Source organism: Staurois parvus, unplaced genomic scaffold (assembly GCF_062004578.1).
Source record: "Staurois parvus isolate SC_StPar_1 unplaced genomic scaffold, SC_StPar_1.0 ptg000090l, whole genome shotgun sequence".
NCBI classification, from domain to species: domain Eukaryota; kingdom Metazoa; phylum Chordata; class Amphibia; order Anura; family Ranidae; genus Staurois; species Staurois parvus.
The window spans coordinates 23,571,743-23,596,724 of NW_028317886.1; the positions used below are offsets into that span (position 1 = coordinate 23,571,743).

Sequence of the window (24,982 nt, forward strand, 5' to 3'; positions counted from 1 at the left end):
GTTACCTAGAAAAACCAGGATCGCTACCTATTTATTTAGCAAGAGGTTCCACTGATAATTAGAGACAACTATAAGTTGTAAAGAATAATTGGTTTCAGAAATCGATTGCAGGCATGCAATAGACAGACTTTATATACAAACGGTTTGATTTTTCTTAAATCTGGTGTGATTTGTCCTGCCAAGCCTTTTTTGAAACAGTATGTATATCTTTCAAGCTATATATGTGGCTGGAAAGCAGAGGTGTAAGTGTATACATACTCCAAGCTGAAGGCAAAGGCCTTTTTCAGGCCAACCCATAGTATATAATGGTCTGCCCAAAACTGACTTCAGTCCACCATTTGTCTATGGTGTCAGTCCTCATACACACAGGCCTCCTGTGTTTAATGCAGGAAAATATTGATATACTTCCCAGATCTGTTTCTTCTACATTTATAGTACTTGCATTCATGTGTGTTTGCATGTGTTTAGCTGAATAAAAGCAGGCTAAATTGTTCCTGGGTGGAAAATTTCTGGTTTACTGTATGTAAGCACCCCTAAACTGAATGCACCTAGACGGTGCTGAGCATTGAGTGTGCATTCAGTTTTAGGAAAGCATTACGTACTTCCAGATGCCTTTAGAAATTAGCTGCAAATGCATTTGGATGCATGTATTTTAGCGCTTGTGTGCAATTGGCCTAAGGCCTTGATCTACACTCATACTTACTGACAACATACAGAGCTCAGAAGACAAATGGAGACAGATTTTGTCATCAGTATGCTGCAGGCAGGAAGAAGGTGAGAAGATGCAGCAGGGGGCCGATCTCTATCAGACATTCGTGAACACAGCCAAGAACTGCACTGACACTGCCAGGAGGTAGATGGTGACCCTGAATAGTGTCTGAATGTATTGTCACACATTACTGAGAATGCATTTACTTAACATGAAAAATATAGTTGATTCTAGGTCCACTTTAAAATCAATATATTTACTTTATTAAGCAACAACATACATGTAGTCCAACTTACATGATTCCTACAATTTAATCAATGTGGAAATGTTCTTAAAATATTATAAAGTGAAGGATGTAGCAGGAAATTCTGCAATCCAAAGTTGCCATCTAATTCATCTGCAAGAAAGAAGTAATTATTCATTAACTTTTGTTTGGCTGCTTTGCCAGGGAAACTACGAAAAAGCATGCCACTATTTTTCTCAAGCCTATGAGGCAGCAGTCGGTCTCGAAGAAATACAGCTGATAGAAGAGGCCCAGGTTCATTTCGGCATTGCAAAGGCACACAGGATGATGCTGGCTGTGAGCAGACATACAGAAGCTGCAGATTATGTCAGCATGGAGTACCTGCTGGCATGGAAAAAGAACAGAAGTGACATGTTCAGTGACCCTGCTAATGCCGGTAAGGCTGGTTATGAAACACACAGCAGTCATATACATGCAGTGGCTAAGTGATTTACTGTAGCCACAAATGTTTGTCTAGAATGTTTGCTCTAGCTGATGAACCTGCTTTCATTGCAGTTTCACACTGAATTAAATCTATTACACACTTCCAAGTGCAATATAATGTAATGGAAATCATTACAATGCCTGCTTCCTTTTACCAGATTGTGAGGTCAGCGTTAGCCACAATGACAGCTCCTTCTTCCAGTGAAAAAAAACACATAGCATTAGTTAATAAAAGATTGACCTTTTGCTAGATATCCAATTTGCATTTACTTCCGTAGATAGTAGAGACTTTTTCCTCGTCTCATTGGTTGTTGGCAGCAAACTGAAAACTGCAATGCTAGCTAAAACTTTATTCTGTAGGAAGTAATGGTGCTAAATATATACTAAATGAGTATTAGACTTTTGATGACTAGTGCTAAAATACATTTGATTGCTAAGATATGTTTGGCTTGTTACCCAATAGTGACGAAAATCTGGATCTTCATTTATAGAATGTGTTCAAATCACAGAATATGTGGTAAAGAGTCTATGATGTCAAGTCACTTAGATATCTTCTCATGTCATAAAATTCTCATCAGCCAATATCTGCATGTAGTCAGAAATTGAAGGGAAAAGGGCGGGGAAAGGTTTCAAATGGACTTTAGAGGCACAGAAATTTCAAACATATATTAGTAAAATCATTTGCACTTTAATATGACAATAAATCATAGTTCTACTATCCCCACAATGTCCCACAGCCCACCATATACAAGGAACACCTTAGTGATAGGAGACACTATGGGAAAATGGCCCAACATCTCTTTCCTTTCTTTCTTTCTTTCTTTCTTTCTTTCTTTCTTTCTTTCTTTCTTTCTCTCTCTCTCTCTCTCTCTCTCTCTCTCTTTCTTTCTTTCTTTCTTTCGAAAAAGGTAACATGGCTACTACAGTATATTGAACAAATGTACTGGTATGATTTATTTTTCTATGTTGAATAACAGAATTTCTGTATCATTATAGGGATCTGTAATATAAAAAAAACTGTCGTATTCATCATTACAAAATGCCGTATTCATCGTTCTAACCAAGGCATGAAGTATCTTTCACTTCATAACAAAGAGGGAAATAGGAGTGGTGATTTTATTTTATATTTGCTTTAAGACCCTATTCACACATTTGGGATTTGACATATGCAAGAAGAATGTTCTTCAATGCATGCACACAGCTTTGCCATTGTTTTTAATGGTAGCTCACACCTGTGCGCTATGTTGAAATACATTGGCCAGAAATGTTCAGGTACATTTTTTTGTGCATTTCCACACATTTTAGGCCCTATTAATGACAATGGCAGGGCATTAAAACACTGTAACATGCAATTGTTTGCAACTCAAGCACATGGTAACCAACCCTTCCTATAGCAAACTCATCTTTACTCAACATTTGATTAGCTGACTGGACGCAACAAAGTAGCTCAGAGCTCAAAAAATGCACATTAAAATGTGAATAAAATGCATATGAGCACAAACAGAAAGGCGAACCCAGCTTTAAAATTCTAAGGTGTGTCAAAGAGCAGATGAAATTGATCCTAGCACATATTTGTGACATATTCGTAATCATTACCCTGAGTGGGGGTTGCAATACCTATTTTGCCTAAAAGTACACTGTAAGGATAGAACTGTAGGAGATGACATTGATTGTTTTTATGGTGCATGCTGCTGGGTTGTCATTCTGAATCTGGATTCAGGCTTTGGTGAGTCTGCCTGGATCAAGCCAGGTACCAAGGCAGCTCCTATTCACATGCCTAACCCGGTTTAGGGATCCATTATGTAGTACAGCAGGAATATGAATGACACCATGGAACATTCAAAAAATAGTTAGCAATGGGAATCAATGTATTTAATTCATGTGGACTTTGATATTTAGGGGATATACAACTTAAAGTACATCAGATCTATTTACAAAAAACAGTAGGCTCACACCATATGAGCAACTGAAATGCAACATTCAGATGTTTGCAGTGTGAATGCATGCTTCCAGATTTTATGTAACACATACAAATATTTTTTTGTACTGAATGGGCTACACATTTATTCTCATCCTGACCCAACCCTCTGTATATACTTTGCTGTAATTATGTCTTCTTAACACTGCCAGGTGTTTCAGCAACAGTACAGTTATCCATTGGCTCATTTCTCATTGAGTTCGGGAACCTTCTCTTCCTAATAGTGATCCTCAGATTGTCCTGCTAAAAAACGTATCTTGGCTGTGCCAGCACAGTCAACAACTCTTCACTTCTATCGGGCCATCTCCTGAGCTTCCCTTATCAGAAGAGGTCCCTATAGAATTCTACAGGCATTGTACTGAGAATCACAGAAGTTAAAATAGATCTAAAATCAAAAGCAGATGCTGCCCAGTTCCCAAAACAAATTTTGAAACCAGTAAAAAAGAGCTCTTTTCCCAATACAACCTAAAACTATGAGGCAAAGTAACCAACTTGCTACTCAGGCCTAATCAAAGGATGAAGTTGATTTTTCATTTGGCTGTGACTGTGAAATTTGAAAGTTTACAAGTAATTAGTTTATACTTTTACATTTGATGAAGGGCTAAGTTTAACCCCAGAAGAGCATGTTTTATAAAATTTTCATCCATCTTTATTATGAAATAATGAAACTTGTGACTCAATTTCCAAATTAGATTTGAGATTTTTTTTTTACTAAATTATGCTATACAATGCTGTGAAAAAGTATTTCCCCCCTTCCTGATTTTTTTTTTGTATGTTTGTCACACTTAAATGATTCAGATCATCAAACAAATTTTAATATTACACAAAGATAACCCGTGTAAATACAAAATGCAGTTTTTAAATGATGATTTCATTTATTAAGGGAAAAAAGCTGGCAAAACCTACCTGGCCCTATGTGAAAAAGTAATTGCTTTTTTGCTAAATCATGAATGAACTGTGGTTAACCACATTATTTGGAAAGCTGAGTTAAATTTCACTTGCCATGGCCAGACTGGATTTCTGCCAGACCTGTTGAATCAAGAAATCACCTAAAGAGAAGCTGTCTGATAAAGTGAAGCACGTAAAAAGATCTAATAAAGCAACGCATCATGCCGCAATCTAAAGAAATTCAAGAACAAATGAGAAACAAAATAAATGACATGTATCAGTCTGGAAAAGCTTACAAAGCCATTTTTAAGGTTTTGGAACTCCAGTGAACCCCAGTAAGAGCCATTATCCATAAATGGAAAAAACTTGAAACAATGATGAATCTTCCCAGGAGTGGCTGGTCTATCAAAATGACTCAAAGTGCACAACAACATCTCATCCAGGAGGTCATAAAAGAACCCAGAACAACATCTAAAGAACTGCAAGCTTCACTTGCCTCAGTTAAGGTCATGAGTTCATAATTCAACAATAAGAAAGAGACTGGGCAAAAATGGCATCCATGGGAGAGTTCCAAGGTGAAAACCACTGCTGACCAAAGAGAACACAAAGGCTCATCTCACATTTGGCAAAAATCATCTTGATTATCCCCAAGACTTTTGGCCAAATATTCTGTGGACTGATGAGACAAAAGGTGAACTTTACATCTGGCGTAAAACTAACACCGCATTTCATATAAAGAACATCATACCAACAGTCAAACGTGGTGGTAGTAGTGTGATGGGGCTGCTTTGCAGCTTTAGGACCTGGAAGACTTGCCATAACTGATGGAACCATGAATTCTGCGCTCTACCAGAAAATCCTGAAGGAGAGTGTCCGGCCCTCAGTTCATGACCTCAAGCGCACTTTGGTTATGGACAGTGATCTGAAACACACCAGTAAGTCCACCTCTGAAAGGCTCAAAAAAAACTAAATTAAGGATTTGAAGTGGCCTAATCAAAGTCATATGGAGATGCTGTGGCATGACCTTAAACAGGCCGTTCAAGCTCGAAAACCCTATTATTAAGTGTGGCTTAACTAAAACAATGCTGCAAATAAGAGTGGGCCAAAATTCCTCCACAGCGATGTGTAAGGCTCATTGCCAGTTATTGCAAATGCTTGATTGCAGTTGTTGCTGCCAAGGGTGGCACAACAAGTTATTAGATTTAAAGGGCAATTACTTTTTCACATAGGGCCAGGCAGTTTTTGACAGGTTTTTTCCCTTAATAAATGAAATAATTTTAAAACTGCATTTTGTGTTTACTTGGGTTATCTTTGTGTAATAAAATTTGTTTGATAATATGAATCATTTAGGTGTAATAAATATGCAAAAAATAAAAAATCAGGAGGGGCAAATACATTTTCATAGCACTTTATTAATTCTATATCATTGCGGTTTTGGATTGCCAGCAATTAATATTTTTTATTCAAGAGATGCAGAGCTAAATAAAATGTGTATAGAACTTTAGCAAGCATTTTAAACTGTAGATTAGTTTTTATATATTACTAACAAGGGCTGACCCAACCTATTTCATATGTCTAGCTGGCAAAATTGTACATTACTGCATGTAATACATTTCTTTAGTTAGTTGATGATCTACCTGCTTCTTACTAGCCACAGCCAACTTTTCAATTTATCGACAGCATTTGTCTTTCAAGTGAAAGGAAAGGGAAGGTAAAATCCTGTCTGGACTTGACAAGGCATGCAATACATTGCAGCACTATATCTTCCCAAATAAGACTGCACTTAAAATACTGCCGATATAAATTCTGTGTCTTCACTAAATTAATAAATAATGTCTCAGTGACATATTAATCACATATATGGAATATATGGCATACTTTTTATTAGACAGCTCTGTTTTCTAAATTGAAAAGTAGTTTTTCATGTTGCCTATTTTCCTGAAAAATAGAATTTGTAATTACTCAATCATAATCTTGCATGGATGCATAATGGTTATAAGTGCTAGTGCCATGGCTTTTTAATAGAACAAATAAATAAGAGCCTTACAGTGAAATAGAACACATCCCATTTATGATGAACTTTTGTAACCAGCGTCTTAAATCACCTAACCAAGTTATAATCACTTTAGTACTATAGTACAGTACATCTAAAAAGGTGACCAGGTGAATATAGTAAAGGAGAAAAGTGATAAAAGCACTGAGGATTTTTGTTGTTGATTAGCAATATCATAAGGATTGTGGACTATTCAAAGTGCAATTTAGGTTCATGATCCACACTCTCAGAGCTGCTAAACAATTAATAGAGCATGGAAGACCCTCACCCTTTCCTTAGCCCAACTAAATCTCAGATCACGCAAACTATGCTACATGAAAGGTGGAGGCCAAGGTAACTGATGCACTGTGAAAATATTCAGCTAACTGTAGACAATCAGAGCATGTCAAAAGAAAGCAAGCTGTCATGAATGGAAAGCCATTCATGACAGTTAACTAGTGCATATAACATTGATTATCACAGTTATAAGTATTAACAGTGAAAAAAAAATCCCTGATCATCCCTGCAGAATGGAACACTGAACTACTCTGATGACAGTATGTAAAAAAAATGTAATAAAAAAAATGAAAATAAATGTTTAAAAAATTGGTTAGTATCCCTGATCACTGCCACACCAGTCATATGATATAGCTGTACTACACTGGTGAAAGTATGTAAAAAAATTATTTTATTTTATTTCTTCTTTTTTCAAAAAATCGTGACAAAAAAATTACAACTTAAAAAAAAACTCACCTTGCTTCTAATTAAATACCTTTCCAAAAATAGGTCATTTGGGAGGTATATGTACTGCCCTGGTATTTTAAGGCTTCAAGAAATGAGATAGGCAGCTAGTACATCATGATTGATCAACTTTCAAATATATATTCCATAGTTTGCAGACTCTATAACTTTCACAAAGACTAAATAATATACATTTGGGTTGGCCTAAATTTATGAAGAAAGTCTATTTATTAGCAACATTTTAAAACAGAAACTACGAAAAACATGTTTTTTTTTCAAAATGTTCAGTGTCTTTGCATTTATATAGAAAAAAACCACCTAAAGAAAGCTCTATTAGTGTGAAAAAAATGATTAAAATTTCACTTGGGTACAGTGTTGCATGACCAAGCATTAGCCAGTTAAAGTAGTATATTGCTGAATAGCAGAAAATACTCTGATCATGAAAGGAGTAAAACCTTTTGGAAGTCAAGGGGTTGAAGTGATTCTAAAGGAATTTTTTAAAATAATAAACATGTTCTACTTACCTGTTATGTGCAATGGTTTTGCACAGAGCAGCCCCGTTTCTCCTATTCTGGGGTCTCCCGCCAGCATTCCTGGCTCCTTCCCCCTGCCATGTGCCCCCATAGCAAGCCACACACACAGCACTGCTCAGCCCTGCCCCTACTCTCTCCTCACTGGCTGTGATTGACAGCAGCAGGAGCCCATGGCTCCTGTTGCTGCCTCGATCTCCAGTGAGGAGAGAGAGAGCTGCCTCTCTCAGGCACAGCACTGGATCAAGATCAGACTCACGTAGTAAGTATAAGGGGCCCCGGGGGGCAGAACTGAACACATAAGGTTTTTTTTACTTTAATGCAGAGAATGCATTAAGGTAAAAAAAACATTCTACCTTTTATAACCACTTGCCTGACAAGTGTTTTGTTGATTTTGAAGTTCTCTGTGTTTTTTCTTGTATTGCATCAAACTTTTTTTCCCAAACCTTTTTAGCAGCATTAATGTTTAGAATGTTTTCACTCATAGACCTACAAATATTTTCAGCATACAGCAGCAGTGATCACAGTCATGCTGGGATCCCACTTGTGGATTCGACAGAAGTATGTAGGTGTCTTGTTGTGGTCCTTGTCTGTTCAACTTGTGATAGAGCCAAAGGAGGTGCTAATTCATCAGACATAAAGTATTTTTGAGTGTGAGTTGAAGAATACCTAGTACAGATATTCATACAACTCAAGATGTTTGCCACTAGAGCTGAACAAGGCACACAGCAATACTCACAGTATACAAAAAGCACATGAATTAAACTTGGCAGCGTGCATTTTTCTAACATTCAAGACGAGGAAATCCCGATCTCCTAAATCATATTACCCATTTCTTACCATCAATACCAATAAAGACACTATCAAATTGCTGTACTGAGTGATCCTCACCTCACTTTTAAAGATGTACAAATTACTAATTATACTAATCGTACAAGGTTTTATTAGAATACGATAATTGGCAACCCTAAGGAATACAATATAATTAAAAATTATGTAATAATAGAAAATAAAATAAGTTATATAAATAATTAGGCAATTTGACACTGTTGACATTATTGGTACTATGGTATAACTTGTTACAATTCTTAGCAGGAAAAGCTTCACTTTTGCATCTGTATCTGTAAGTGCATTCACTGTAGAGGAGATACAAGAGATGAGTGAAGAAGTTAACTAGATTGAAAAATACACATTCATGTAATTTAACCTCTCACAGACTCTGGCAGTTTTGGTTTTGTAGGGTACTATAAGAACAAATTTGTATAATATACTTAGTTTTTCTAAAGCCTAAACATGTTTACTTTAATGCATTCATTGCATTAACTAGTTGCCGACCGCAGATAGCCGAATGACGGCTTCACTGCGGCCGGCCAGTTCTGGGTGGACGTCATATGACGTCCCCCCAGAACGCGCTCTCCTGCGAGCCCCAGGGGGCGCGCACCCGGCGATCTCCGTGATCGCTGTGTCCTACGGACACAGCTGATCACGTGATGTGGTAAAAGGCCGATCCCAGCGGCCTTTTACCACGTGATCAGCGGTGTCTAATGACACGCTGATCACAGGGAAATGCAAGTGCCGGTTCTCGGCTGCACTTTCCTCACGCTGTCAGATCGTGAGGAAAGTACTGCCGAGAACCGGCAGTTGTCACAGCGGGGATCGGCACCGATCATCAGGACACTGATGATCAGTGCCCTGATGATCGGTGCCCAGCAGTGCCACCCGCAAGTTCCGCCCACCTGTGCCCAGCAGTGCGCCCACTAGCTCCGCCCACCTGTGTCCAGCAGATCACCCACCTGTGCCCAGCAGTGCACCCACCTGTGCCCAGCAGTGCACCCACCTGTGCCACTCTGCAGTGTTACACACCTGTGCCCAGAAGTGCCACCTACATGTGCCCAGAAGTGCCACCCACCTGTGCCCACCCACCAGTGCCACCCACCTGTGCCCACCCACCAGTGCTGCCCACCAGTGCCACCCACCAGTGCAGCCCAGCAGTGCTGCCAGTCAGTGCCACCAGTCAGTGCCCAGGGGTTGTGCCAGTCAGTGCCGCCAGTCAGTGCCCAGCAGTGATGCCAGTCAGTGCCGTCTATCAGTACCCATCATCAGTGTCATCTGTCAGTGCCGCCTATCAGTGCTTCATATTAGTGCCGCCTATCCGTGACACCTCATTAGTGCTGTCTATCAGTGCCGCCTATCCGTGCCACCTCATTAGTACTGCCTATCAGTGCCCTTTAGTGCTGCCTATCAGTGCCCATCAGTGCCTCCTATCAGTGCCCATCAGTGCTGCCTCATCAACGCACATCAGTGAAGGAGAAAAAATACCTGTTTGAAAAATTTTATAATAGAAACAAAGAAAAAAAATTTTTTTTTTCAAATTTTTTGCACTTTTTGTATTTATAGCGCAAAAAGTAAAGCGCCCAGTGGCAATTAAATACCACCAAAAGAAAGCTCTATTTTTGAGAAAAAAATGATCAAAATTTCATATGGGTACAATGTTGCATGACCGCGCAATTGTCAATCAAAGTGCGGCAGCGCTGAAAGCTGAAAATTGGCCTGGTAAGGAAGGGGGTATAGGTGCCTGGTAGGCAAGTGGTTAAGGTAAAAAAATGTTTAGGTAAAAGTATTGCCCTCTTCCCCCCCCCCCCCCTCAATACTTACAAATTAACATACTTAGAGTAGTTCTAAAGCCTAACTATTTTTACCTTAGTGCATTTTTGCATTTAGGTAAAAAATGTTTAGGCAAAAGTATTGCTCTCTCAACCCCCCCCCCCCCCCCAATACCTGAGTCATCACTCAATCCAGTGTTGTACCTGTCTGCAGCAGTTCTCTCCTCTCACTTCCCTGTCTCACAGGGTTTGCTGAGGCAGCAGGAGCCATTGGCTCCCACTACTGTCAGTCAAAGGAGCTGGGGGTGGCCGAGCCCCCAGCATTGCATTGCTCCGGACCAAGCCCCCAGGTGTGCCACAATAGGAAGCAGAATCCTGTGATGGCACACTTAGAAGAGGGGGTACCAAGGACACTAGTAGGGGACCCCAGAAGAGGAGGTTCCAGACTGCTCTGTGCAATTCTGTTGCACAGAGCAGATAAGTATAAACCTGTTAGTAAAAAAAATGAGTTTACATTACCTTTAATGCTTACTATGTACTTGTTTTCTGTACACTCTTTCCATGACATTCCTGTGGATTTTTGTGCTTTAATGGCACCTGAACATTGCAGTTTTACCACTGTGCCTATGGAAGAATGTGCCAGTGCACTGTGTGTAATTTGGCTGCTTGCAGTGCAATTTGAGAGTGCGCAGGAAAGGGTAACCACTCCAAAGCTGAACTGAATAAGCATTATCACCCTAGGAAAGGAAATACCTGTGGCTATATCTTGGTCTGTTGGTAAAATTGAACTGAAAGCAGGACATAAAAAAGGTTAAACTTCTTTGACAATATGGAAACAAATTAACTCACATATTTGTTTTGACAGGTTATAGATACATTTATACAAGCAATTATAGACTATAATTTTACAAAAAGCAGAAAATATATTTTATGTTAATGTTAAAGGGTGTGTTAAAAAGTTCCTCCTAAATTTAAATGGAAACTTTATACCCATGAATAGATAACTAAAACATACATAAAAACGCAGCTGATTTACAAATCTAAGCTTTCTATATTTTACCTCTATAAATCTAACATAAGCATTCAGTAAGATGTAATCTATCTATCTATCTATCTTGATTTGTTTATCTGTCTATTTATGTAAACATATACAATCATTACAATTATATTTAACGTTTCTCTTTTGTGGTATTATATAGAAGTAACAAATTAAATGTAGCACTGAAATGCCTTCTATGAGTTTTATAGATCACTGCACAAGACATATACTTGTTGAAATTGCTTCAGCTGAGTATTCTGTACATAAAGTAGTAAAATGGCCATTGTGGAGTGGAAAACACAGGGTTAAGAAGCTGCATTTGAGTCAGTATTCAGTTGACTTGTTATGTAGGGAGAGATTGGCTAATGACTTGTAGGTACTCAGCGCTCAGGTCTCTCAGGTGGCTTCATTCGACCAGTTTCAGCAGAATGATGAAAAGATTGAGATAAAATAAACTGACAGTTGCTACTCATTGCAAGCAGCAAGCAGTACCCCAGCAGCTGAGACCCTAGGAGCCCTCTTTCTTAAACAAAGGCTTTTTGCACTGCAGTAAGCAATGAACTCCAAAATAAAAAAAAAGATTGAACAGATTGGCAGCTGGTGGCCGAGGGAGGAGGGAAAGTTTGGAAAGTGGGATACACAGCAATTGTTGGCTAATTAGAAGCCATTCCCACCTACTTAATACCACCCCATTAAGCAGAATGCACTTTTCATCTTGCCTTTACTGTTGCACATGACATTATACTCTAATCAATACCCACCCACTGACTGCTTCAGTGCCCACAAATGAATACATTGCAGTTCAAGAATGCAGTAATTGAGTTGGGACAAAAAGCACCATAGCTTATACACACTCCTTCAGTTTCTAAAGCTACCAGTGTAGCACTTGAAAAGCCTAGATACAAAATCAGAATCCTGTGCTGACAAGTGGCAAAGAAGGAGCAGGTTAGGATGTGGAGAGACTGCAGTACTGTGATTCAACCTAGAGGAGTAAATTTGCACATTACAGATTAAGACTAATAAAAGCAAAAAATGTAGTTTGTCAGTACCCGGTGACTTATCTCCCAAGACTGTTTACTGTTTTGCTCATGGAGGTGAAACTTTGTGGGCACAGAATTTGTTATTTTTTCAATACCTTATTTTAACTTTAAGTTAATTTTAAGTTATTTTAACACCTTGATTGTGCTTATATTTTAAAGTGAATGTGTTCTAAAGCACAATTTTTTTTTAAATATTGCTTTCACAAAGTTCCTACTAGAAGTAGAACAACATTACTCCTACACACATACATATCCAAAAATGTCTAGAAACTATATAGTTATGTGTATACTGTATATATACTGTATATACACACATAAACACAACATTACTCCTATACACATACATATACAAAAATGTCTAGAAACTATATAGATATGTGTATACTGTATATATACTGTATATACACACATAAACACACTATTAACCCATTTTAGAAATGTCTGCACTTTATTGTCTTAGAACATTAAAACAAAGAAATGTTTGTTTTTTTGCTTTTTTACAGTGAGCAATAGTGAGAATGATCTAAGCAATCTAAAGGAAGACCACACCGGTGTTCTAAAAATCAAAATTGAACGCACGCTTTTTAAATAATGAAAAAATTGGTTAACCTTTTTCCCACATAAACTAGAATTTTGCCATAGTCTGCCCAATTTACTTTTTTGCTAAAATCAACCAAGATAGTAGGTGCGTTCATCATCACTAACTGACCATGCATCCTGACAGTTTTGTTAATGTTCGCATTCCAGTCGGCTTTCCCTTTGTTTCTCCTGCCCACCTAATAGCTAATTGGTTGAGACTTAAAATCTTACCTGGATAATGTCAGCTAGGGATGAACTGCCCTGAGCTTGGTTCAAGCAGGGTTTGGTGAGATTCTGTCAAATCAAAAATGCCCATTTTCTGAACTAGTATGCAGAGGGTTACCAATAAATAGCATGGAGGGTGAGCAATGCCCTAGAAAACATGTATCGGTGCACAAAGAAAAAATCTAAAAAATTTAATTTGGTGAGGATCAGTGACTTTAATGGGCTGACATGTACAAAGAAATTTGGTTTTTAATCGCCTGTAAATAATATTTCCCTTCTGGCTTTTTTTTTTTTTTAAAGAAGCCAGCAATGAAATGCCATTTGCCAGCAATTTAAACTATATATATTTTTTTCATTTGTAAATGTCACCTTTGCTGTAGCACTTTGTACAGAAAATTAATTTAAAAAATTGCTGTGAGTCCCCTCCAAAATGCATACCAGACCCTTTGGATTTTAAAGGGATACCGAACACAATAATAATGTTTGAGTTCCCCCAGTAAATCCCTTTGGGTCTGGTAAGGATTTTAAGGGGGGGGGTCTTCATACAAGAAAAAAAATGATGAGGAATTGGGACTTGGAATCCTCCTTTATAAATAAGAGGGTCCCCAGATAGCTCCTTCCCCCAAAATCAATTGATAAAGACTACATAGCACACCTACTCATTCACAAAAAAATGTAACCTAGAAATAAAGACACCCAAACATTTGACAAGTTCTTTATAAAAAAAACAAAAACAAAACCCCCCCCAAAAGGTCTCTTGTAAATCCATCATCAATCACGATGCTTGTCACCAACTCACCAAAATTAAAAACCCAATGGACCTGACACACAAACAATCCAGATAGTACTGCTTACTGAATGGCAGCTCCCCGAGCTGTTTTCTGGTATTTAAAAGAAGGGACAATGTCATTGCCCAAATACTGCCAGTGACCATATTTGGGCAGTGATGTAAAAGCTATCACCACCCCTTTGCTTATGTGCCTGGGGATTCCTGGCCATCTAAGCAATGATCCAGTGACAGTGGTGGTTGCTAGGAATGCAGCAAGTGCCAGCCTGCTTCATTAGGAACCATTGACAGTAAGAAGCTGTCATGTATAGGAGCTGAGGAAATACCACTTCTTATGATGCCTGGCTCCCGCCGAACAAGGGGGGCGAATAGGCAAAACTTTTAGCATTTGTCTGAACTCCTGTACAGCCAAAATTCGGTCTTGAACTTTGGTTCAGATTGAACTGTCAGCTCACCCCTAATGTCCGCTATTCTCGAGTGTCTAATGCCAACAACTGTTTCTTATGCAATCAGTATACTTTCTTAGTCCTAACAGCATGAGAATGCATTTTGATTGCACAAGAAACGGTTGTTTTTGAAATAAACTTTTGAAAAACGTTTTAAATATTTTGAGCAATATGTGAATTTACAAATTAAGAAACAATATGCCTGGAGTGCTCCTGAATCTTTCTTTCTTTGTATTACTTTGAGCTTTGTACAGTATGTTTTGAAGTAGAAGTGAGCACTGAGATCCACACCTGTACATCAGGTAATTGAACAGAATTCCTTGGGGCAGTTTTTAGACTGCAGCAACGTCTGTCTATAGTCTCCCTTATCTTGCTGTGAGTGTCACACAATCTTTATACTGTTATGACTTCATAGTATCTCAAGTGCCTTCTGGCAAAAAGAAGGTAAGATGTCATGTGAGTTCTAGTTAAGAATGATCAATATAAATAAATAAATAAATAAAAGTGAGCGCTCTCATGTCAGCAGCCAATGCACTCAAGGTGATCACAGCAAACCTCATAAAATAATCAATAAAATAAAGTGCAGCGCTAAATATTCTCAAATATATAATAATAAAAATTGTCCACACAAAAGCTGAAGTAAAAATGTATAGTTCATAGAAAGTGGTCAGCTTGTTACAGCAGAAATATCAAGACTTGTGGCGGGAACAACTAATAGAAATGCGCACTCACCAGACGCGCATGGATAATGCGCATGTAATCAATATCCACCGTAGTCACTTAGGCGGGCAGAATGGGTGAGCTTCCATCTAGGAATAAATATTCTTGTCTTGGTGGTTAAACTGCTAGGTCTAGAGGTCCCCCTAAGGTTTAGATAGGTGCACAGCCTGGATACAGGGCTCCCTCCGGTGGTAGTGGATAATTATAGGGTGTCCTGGAAATTAATAGGCTCCAAAAGGAACCAAAGGACAGATGCCCATAGTGTAGTAGTTTCAACAATTTTATTAGTCAAAATAGATAAAAACAGAGTAGCATGTCACTCATATAACACATTGATAATGCAGAGTAGTACTGACCCCTTAGTTAAGATGGCCACCGGGCCTCCTCGTGGCTCCAGGCGGCTGTGATGTCACGCTCTGTTGGCTCCTCCTTAGGCCTTTCGTGCAGAGCACAGCATCAGAGGGGAGGCCTCAGTACTACTCTGCAGCAAGTGCCAGCCTAAGAATAAGTAAACCCAATATTTCATATTCCTGATATGTGCCTACTGTACCATGTACATGTAGGAAAAAGTATCCTGTTCTTTTGTCTTGCTTCCTTTGTGTGAGATCCCTGGTGTTCATGTCAGTCCCTGTGATCCCCTATTAAAAACTGACCACACTAGGCATGAGAGTACATCTCAATTCTATAGCTGTGCTGGAAACTCAGCCTACTCTCTTCCAATAATCATATTTGTCCTGATAACAGCCATTCACTAGGAAGCTCAGTGTACTGCTGTTTCTACTCCCCCAATTCTCATGCCGTTGAGAACAAAGGGTATGTGATCATATATAAAAAAAAAGGGAAAAAATTTACTTATGTTTTTATATGTACACACAAATATTTTGCCTTTCACTTCTATTTTAAACTGCATGGGTTGTTTTACAGGGTGAGGGTTTACAATCACTTTAGGCATTAGCTTTCAAAGTTCACAGCAAACAATGAGACGTCAAATGAAGCTTACAGTATATTCATAACAGCAGTAGCAGCAATCTTTAATTATTATATGATTAAATGCATTAAAATGTATCTTAATGAATTAAGTTTGCAAATGATGTGGTATAGAGATAAAAGACAATAAATCAAGAGTAGATTGTAAGGATTGGCTTTGAAATGAGAGGGGGACCAGGCTTCTTCCCATAAAGTCTATGGGACCAGAAGGCCTCAGTCAAAGTCACTGGGTAAAAAGTAAGTAACCCTCGGGTCCCAAATTTTCTTAAATTTAGTCATCGTGCCCAGTACTTTTGATCTGAGATTTTCAGTTGAAAACATCCAGTGAATTTTGGATTTGACTTCAGCAAATGTTAGTGTACTTAAAAGCCATATTTTTGCCTTTTGCCTTAGGTTGTTTTGTTGCTGTCAGACCATGAGTCATTGGGGAGAATTGATATTTCATAAGATTATCCCATTGTACATGAAGAAATGCTTCTCAGGGGCTTGTGGTGATGGGGGTTTGTAGGAGTGTGCAGAGCATTGCATAGACTCTCTTCCACAGGTCCTTAGCAATGGGACAAATCCACTATATATGGAAAAACATTCCCAGCTCCAGGCAGCCCCTAAAACATCTTTGTGAGTGGCCTGGTAATACATGTGACAGGTGAATGAGTATGTAGTACCATCTACATAAACCATTATAGTTTATTTTCAGGGTGTTTGGATTCTGGGAGCAGGAATTAGTGGTAGAACATAGCTGAGTCCATTGTGATATTGAGACCAGATGCCTATTTTCCCTGTATTTATGAGTGGGTAATCTGTGAAGTAAGAAGTAGTATAGCAGATAGGTCTTCCATGGGGAGTAAGGGTCTCCCATGCATTTCTGTTCAAAACCAAAATAGTCCAGTTGCTGAGACTCTGACAGTGGGAGCAAAAAGGTGTTTGATTTATAATTACCTAAAGAGCTCTGAGCTTAGTCAATTGTGTGCCACTTAGTGATAGAAAAGGTGTTGTGCTGTCTTCCATAAAATGTCGATGGAAGCAAGTAATGTCTTCTGTGGCCTATTGGTTGAAAGTACATGAGGGTTCCCAAGTCTGGGGAAAAAGAAGGGTTTTGAGGAAGGAGAGGAGTAAAAAATGATGGGATGTGAGGCCTCTGAGTATTTAATCTCATCCCACACTGGAAGAAAGTGGAGTATTATAGGGCTCTGCGATGTCACTTTAGCTTTAGGAGGAAGCCAAAGCAAATTGTCCATGTATAGAGGATCACAATCAACTGCTTTTAGGGCTACCCACAACTAGGTTTTCATGGAGGCATAGTACTGAGGCAGGACTTCCAGTTCCCCGTTGAGTCTGTATTGATAAAGTGTATGTCTAAGTAATTGTGGTCAGCCCTTTCCAAATAAATTGCAGGCCCTGCTGTTGCAAAATTCTCATGATGTGGGAAAGGATCAGGATGGGTAGGACCCAAAGTAACTAGTATTTTTGACAGGTAGGCCATTTTGACTGTGATTATTCAGCCTAGCCATGAGAAAGGGCATTTGTTCCAGGCTTTAAGAAGTCTGTTATACCTACATACCATTTATCATTTAGAAATGATATTTACATGTTAATACATGTTTTGATATAACAAATTCTCCCTTATTTTGGCTCTGAGAGAAAGAATTATCCAGTCTTTTGAGGCCTTTTGAAGAGAAAAAAGCAAATCATTTTTCATTGATAGACTATAAAAAGTCTCTGAATAAATGCTTCACTTAAGTAAAACTAAACTTGTTTTTGAATATTGGTAGTGGTTAGCTCTAGGCAAACAGAGTTACTTTACTTCCCTAAGGGCATTTGATCATTGGTGTACTTAACTCTAGCCATTCTTGAAATCTGGCCTGAAGTCAGAAGAGTTCCAGTAAGATTTCAGTAATGCAATATCATCATCACTAAAGTACACTGTGTTATCCAGTCTGAAAAAGCCTTAATACCTGATTAAAATTACATCTTTTCAATATTTCTCTGTCACTGTCCCTTATTCAGAACCTTGGATTTTACACCTAGAGGCTTTAATCAACCTCAGATCTATAAGTGATTAGGTTAACCTGAAAGTGGGGTTTTGAGTTTTATATGTGTATAAGACTTAATAGAAGGTGGACTTTTTATACTTTATATGAATTAAAATGATTTGAAGATTAAATGCAAATTTTGCTGCAGAGCAGTAACATGTTAAAATGAGTTTCACTTGCTCAAAAGTCTAGTTCTACCAAAACAGATGTTTGAAGCAGATATCTGTGGACAATAGAGTAGGAATAAGTGGAAAATTTAGAAGAACTTGATTATACTGCCAAATTAGTTTTTGCATATATGACCAACCTTTGCCAAAATGTCCCTTTAATATTACTGTCCAAGGGGAAATTAAAAAAACATACAAGTAATTGAATGCTGCTAATGATAAACAGGAAGCTTTGAAAAAAATGACCTTGTGCATTAGACTTGTCATTTGGATAAGTTCAGGCATTCCGTGTCACTTAATATGGCCCTGTAATGTTCACACCTCAATTGCCTTGCAGAAAGCCTTTTCGGTATGCAAAACTGCCAAAGACTTTTTGATTCCCAGCAGCATTGATAGATGCAATTTTTATTAACAAACCTAATAAAGTGTTTCTAAAGGATAAAGGTTTTTTTACCTACATGCATTCTATGCATGTAGGTAAAAAAAACCTTCTGTATGCTGCTCCTCCCCTCCCCAGCTTCTCCTAATATCTGAGCCCAATCTCGATCCAGCGATGCTCTTATCCTCCTCATAGGCTCACAGGCATGGGCTCCCACTACTGTCATTTAGAGCCAGTGAGGAGGGAGTGAAGAGCAGAGCCTCGCTCTGTGTGTCAATTAGCACACCGAGTGATGCTTGGAAGTAAGCACACACGGGTGCGCCTATAGCAAGCAGCTTGCTATAGGGGCACTCAGCAGGGGGAGGAGTCAGGAGTGCCAATGGGAGACCTGAGAAGAGGAGAATCAGGGCTGCTCTGTGCAAACCCATTGCACAGAGTAGGTAAGAATGACATGTTTGTTATTAAAAACAGTTTTAAAAATTCCTTTAGTATCACTTTATTTGCAGCTGATGTAAAATAACTACATGTCCTCATTTTATTTTGTGTAAATAATCCATTGATAGAGAATTTTATAAAAAGAAATACACTGCTCAAAAAAATTAAAGGAACACTTTTTAATCAGAGTATAGCATCAAGTCAATTAAACTCCTGGGATATTGATCTGCTTAGTTAAGTAGAAGAGGGGGTTGTTAATAAGTTTCAACTGCTTTGGTGTTAATGAATAACAACAGGTGCGCTCGATGGGCAACAATGAGACCACCCCAAAAACAGGAATGGTTTTACAGGTGGAGGCCACTGACATTGTTTTTCACTAGTTTTGCATTTGGCTAGGGTCAGTGTCACTACTGGTAGCATGAGGCGATGCCTGGACTCTACAGAGATTGCACAGGCAGTCCAACTCCTCCAGGATGGCATATCAATACGTGCCATTGCCAGAAGGTTGGCTGTGTCTTCCAGTACAGTCTCAAGAGCATGGAGTAGATAGGCAGTTACTCCAGGAGAGATGGACAGGGCCGTAGAAGGTCCTTAACCCATCCGCAGTACCGGTATCTGCTCCTTTGTGCAAGGAGGAACAGGTTGAGCACTGCCAGAGCCCTACAAAATGACCTCCAGCAGGCCACTGGTGTGAATGTCTCTGACCAAACAATCAGAAACAGACTTCATGAGGGTGGCCTAAGGTCCCAAAGTCCTCTAGTGGGCCTTGTGCTCACCTCCCAGCGCCATAGCGCTCGAGTAGCATTTGCCATTGAGCACTAGAATTGTCAGGCCTTCCACTGGCGCCCTGTGCTTTTCACAGATGAGAGCAGGTTCACCCTGAGCACGTGACAGATGTGAAAGGGTCTGGAGAAGCCATGGAGAAAATTATGCTGCCTGTAATACTGTTCAGCATGACCATTTTGGTGGTGGGTCAGTCATGGTCTGGGAGGCATATCCATGGAGGGATGCACAGACCTCTACAGGGTAGACAATGGCACCCTGACTGCTATTAGGTATCGGATGAAATCTTTGGACCCATTGTCAGACCCAGTGGGTCCTGGGTTCCTCCTGGTGCACGACAATGCCCGGCCTCATGTGGCGAGAGTATGCAGGCAGTTCCTGGAGGATAAAGGAATTGATACCTTTTGAATGGTCCCCACACTCGCCTGACCTAAATCCAATAGAACACCTCTGGCATATCATGTTTTGGTCCATCCGACACTGACAGGTTGCACCTCAGACTGTCCAGTAGCTCAGTGATGCCCTGGTCCAAGTCTGGGAGGAAATTCCCCTAGGACACCATCTGTCATCCCATTAGGAGGATGCACCGATGTTGTCAAGCATGCATGCAAGCACGTGGGGGCCATACAAACTACTGAGTACCATTTTGAGTTGCTGCAATTAAATTTCAGCAAAATGGACTAGCCTACTGCATCATTTTTTCACTTTGATTTTCGGGGTGTCTTAGAATTCAGTCCTCTGTAGGTTGATAATTTTCATTTCCATCAAACGATGGGGAATCCTTATGTTCCTAACACATTACCCAGTCCATATCAGTATAGATATCCAGCATGATATTTTTCCCTACTGAGATCTGATGTGTTTTCAAAGTGTTCCTTTAATTTTTTTGAGCAGTATATAACAACAGCATTTAATTGTTAAATAAATGTTAGCAGCGTAAGTAACTGGATTCAACTTTATATTAGCCTTTTGCAATCTCTGTATGACAGAGCTCAGACTAGGAGAGGGAGAAGCAGCACAGGAAACTAGAAAGTTGTGCTCTAGTGCACATGTACTTACAAGGAACAAGCTGATAGGAGGAGATCATAGAATGGAAGTAAGATCAGCTCATCAGTGTGTGAGGAAAGACAAGACCTGTAACTGCACCGGAAAAAAAAACATTCAGGAATTTTGCAGTACTTCACAGGCTTTTTCTTGGCGTTCAGCTTCAAAGTGAACCTGTGGCCTGGGCTATGAACATTCAGGTATTCTTAATTTCTGTAGCTGCAGACAGCGTGGAGATATTCATTAATAACAAAAGCACTCTACTAAGGATGGAATTGCAACCTGGAAAAGGTGCCTTTGCTGTGAACGTTGAGCATAATTTAAAGCTCATTTACTGATTATAAATGTAATACTAAAAGATATATAATTTTTTACGTTTTTGCTTTGTAATTTAAAAAAAGACTTTATACTTACCTGTTCTGTGCCGAGTATAATCTGAGACCTGAGTGGAGGCAATTGACACCCCCCCCCCTCTACACAGTCTCATAGGAAAACATGCACATCTGATGCTGTCAATCACCTTCTCTGTGCTGGTGGGAAGCGGGGGGGGGGGCGGCCCTCAGGATACTTTGGTGCATAACTATACAAAAGGGACTCATGCAGTAAGCAAAGGGAAGAGAGAGCAGACAGAAATCACACTGGGTGCTTTGGATTAAGACTAGTACACACAATATGAGGATATGCTTTGTTCATTTTTCATTTCAGTTTACAACTACTTTAAACCTCTGACACTTTTACAGAGGACAGTCTAACTGTCCTCCTACAAGCTGCACAGATGACACTGCTTTAGTTGTGCATGGAATGCATTTTGTATTTAATTGTTAATCCGATTTTAGTAACAAAACATGTTACTTTTGTTTAATTGCACAACTGCTGCACATCCAAGATTTTTTTCTTCTTTTTATTACTCTACTGCCATCAGTAATTTGTCTGTTTTAGTAGCTTGAAGTCTTAGTTTGTACAAAACAAGAACTGCTTCCTTACATAAAGCACATCATTGTATTTAGCTGTAATACAGTTGTTGATAAACAATATGATAAACTAGCAAAACAAAGACATCTATAATAAATTCTGCTGGTGATAATAAATATTCAGACACAGGTAATTATCAGGTTTAATAGCATTTTTCAGCATGAGCCTTTACTTGACATCCAGAAAATACTATTACATTACCCTGCATAGATACATTGTTATGACATGCAATAACTACTTGAATATAAAGGGGATTAATAATTTAAAAGATGTTAACAAATTAGGGCCATCATTAAAACTAGACTTTGAAGCACACTGTAGAAAAATCAGTCCAGGATAGTGCTGAGCTCTTATGATAAAGAATTACGGCATTAATTCTGCAAAGTGAACTTATTGCTCCTATTCGTCTCCCGGTCCCTGGAGCATTAAGAGACAAAAAGAATGATATAATCACTGTATTCCTCTGCACAACACCTCACATATTTTCATCACTATTTCCCAGCTATTCTTGACTGTGCCGTGGAAAGGAAACAGATACACACATCATGTGCCCTTTGCGTTTGCTGTGTTTTCTGATGGGTAGTTATTGTTTGTTTTGTATTATCATAAGAAATGCAAGAGAATGTAATGCTGATTTCATATTCCTGTGAGCTCTGACTACACATCTTTTAGAAATTTATCTCAAAAGGTTTTTTATATATAAAGAAAAAAAATAAACAAAATAATTTTTATATGTAAAAGGTAGTTTTTTTAGTAAAAGCTACCGTATCCCAAGTACTTTTAAGGGTGGTGTCTTGACTCAGATAAAGTGTGCATACATAAAAAAAAAAAAAAAAACGAATATATTGCAGTTTACTAGTCCTTAGATGTGGATGATTGCCAGATGAAAATAAAGGAAAGAAAGCCTAAAAAAGGAAACTAATGCAGGCATCACATCTAAGAATTGGTAAGCTGCAGTATAAAGAAATGTTTTCTGGGTTTAATACTGCTTTAAAGCTGGTCATAGATTGTTTTTGTTCTTTGAATGATTGGAATGAATGGATTTCCCCATCCACGCAAGCAAGTTGGATAGCGGAGTCCTCCTGGTGATGCTATTGTATTCTGACTGCAGGGAATCCTCCGCTGTCAGAATACACTGATCAGCCAATTGGCTGCAGCCCCTGATTAAATAAACAATTTCCAACATCCTGTTCAAGAAAAGCTGACTGTTAGATCAACTTCTCTCAAGTGGAAATAGCCATGGATGGATCGAAAATCTTTCGGTTCAAAATGGACCACACAAATATTGACCCATCTATGACCAGCTTTACCGTGCTTTAAAGAGAAATGATAATGGCTTTGGGACTTTTTGTTTACATATTTTTAAACAGAAGGTTTTTTTTTAATACGATTTATCTAAAATCTTTGTTTTACAAATAATCGTTTAATTCAGGATTCACTGCATTAATGACAGGGGTTTTATAGAACACATGGATTTTCTAAAGGGAGATCACAGCAGAATATATTTGCCTTCGGGCTGTCTCTGTCATTGAAAGTCTTTACAGCCCTGTCTGAACAGCAGGCAGAGAAGGGGAAAGAGGAGGAAGGAGTTATTGCTGTTAATCATTCAAATGTGCGTTTGTGTGTGTATGTGTGTATTTGAGTTTGAGCTACTGAGTTCTCTAAACAGGATTTTTCCACTGGAACATAATAATACAGAACAGCATAAACATGAGAAAGAAAGCATAAACTTCACCTGCTGGTTGAAAATGAAAATACAGATAATTTATATTAATATCATTCATATTTATTTTATTAAAAAAAGAAAAACATTTAAAATTGTTTCAGTCCTGACTATTATAACTAGAAAAGCTACAATTTCTGGGGAAATTGCGTGAAGTGTTCTTGCCTCCACTCTAGTTTTGAACATTCCGCCATTCATTCCTATGGGACCAATTTCACCACAAAAACGCAGATATTTCGTGAACCATTTGGCGAAACGTTCCACAAAGTAATAGCACACCAATCGGGAACAATCCACACATTTCGTATATTACTGTCTATGTAGTGTAAAAACTGTGGGAGGAGTTAGGGTGGTAAATTTGGCTATAATAATAAGAATATATATGTGAGATAACAGTAAGTGGTCTTGCCATGCAAGAACACTTAACTAAAGAAAAAATATACCAATATATCAATTCTGTACTCTTACTATATTCAGCAAATTGCTGGAAACAGGGTAAAAATATAGATGAAAATAAAGAGAAAAAACTGACTTGATAATGAGGTGTTTTTAAATTTTGAAATTTTTTTGGTGGGTTCTCAGTTCATTTACCACTTGCCTACTGGGCACTTTTACCCTCTTCCTGCCCAGGCCAATTTTCAGCTTTCAGTGCTGTTGCACTTTGAATGACATTTACGTGGTCATGCAACACTGTACCCATACAAAATTTTTATTATTTTTTTCACACAAATAGAGCGTTATTTTGGTGGTAGTTAATCGCCACTGGAGTTTCTCTTTTTTGCACTGTAAACAAAAAAAGAGCAAAAAATATGACGCCTTCCCAGAACTGGACAACCTCGCTGTTGCCGTCATTCGGCTATAGCGCGGTTGTAAAGTGGTTAATGTTTTGGACAAAGAGATTGGATAGGAATAGGTTTTCTGGAGGTAAAAAAGCCCAAACAGACTGAAGGGATAAAACATATCAAGGAAGATCTCAGGAACCTAATATGTATAGTCTGGAGGAAAGAAGGAAAAGCATGATTAAAACCTTTAAATATATTTAAAAGGATAAGTTCACCTTTATAAATAAGTAATAAATTGCACATCTTTTTCCAGGTAACAACAGGTGGAATATGTAACATATTACCAAATGTGAACTTATCCTTTAAGAGTATGAAGCAGGTTCAATAGCTAAAATTTCAAAAAAGGCTAAATTTTCAATATGAAGCCAAGAAACACAGGAAGAAACTAGCAGGAGGAAAGTTTAAAAAGCACCTTAGAAAGTATTTCTTCACCAAAAAGAGTAGTTCATGTTTGGAATAGACTTCCAGCAGAGCTAATTAGTCAGTCAACAGTAAATAAATGTAACCACTTTATACCCGTGCAATGGGTGGCACAGCCAGGCTCAGCAACGTAAATATATATACGTTGATGAG

At 38.6% G+C, this 24,982-nt stretch overlaps 1 protein-coding gene across 1 annotated transcript in view; it reads left to right on the plus strand.

Annotated features, from left to right (window-relative positions):
• Window positions 1-24,982, plus strand: part of TTC29 (tetratricopeptide repeat domain 29) — a 339,375-nt gene that overhangs the window by 249,783 nt on the left and 64,610 nt on the right. Inside the window, exon 10 of the mRNA XM_089670482.1 lies at window positions 1,158-1,389. Within this exon, the coding sequence (XP_089526608.1) occupies window positions 1,158-1,389 (232 nt within the window). The remainder of the gene's footprint in view (window positions 1-1,157; window positions 1,390-24,982) is intronic.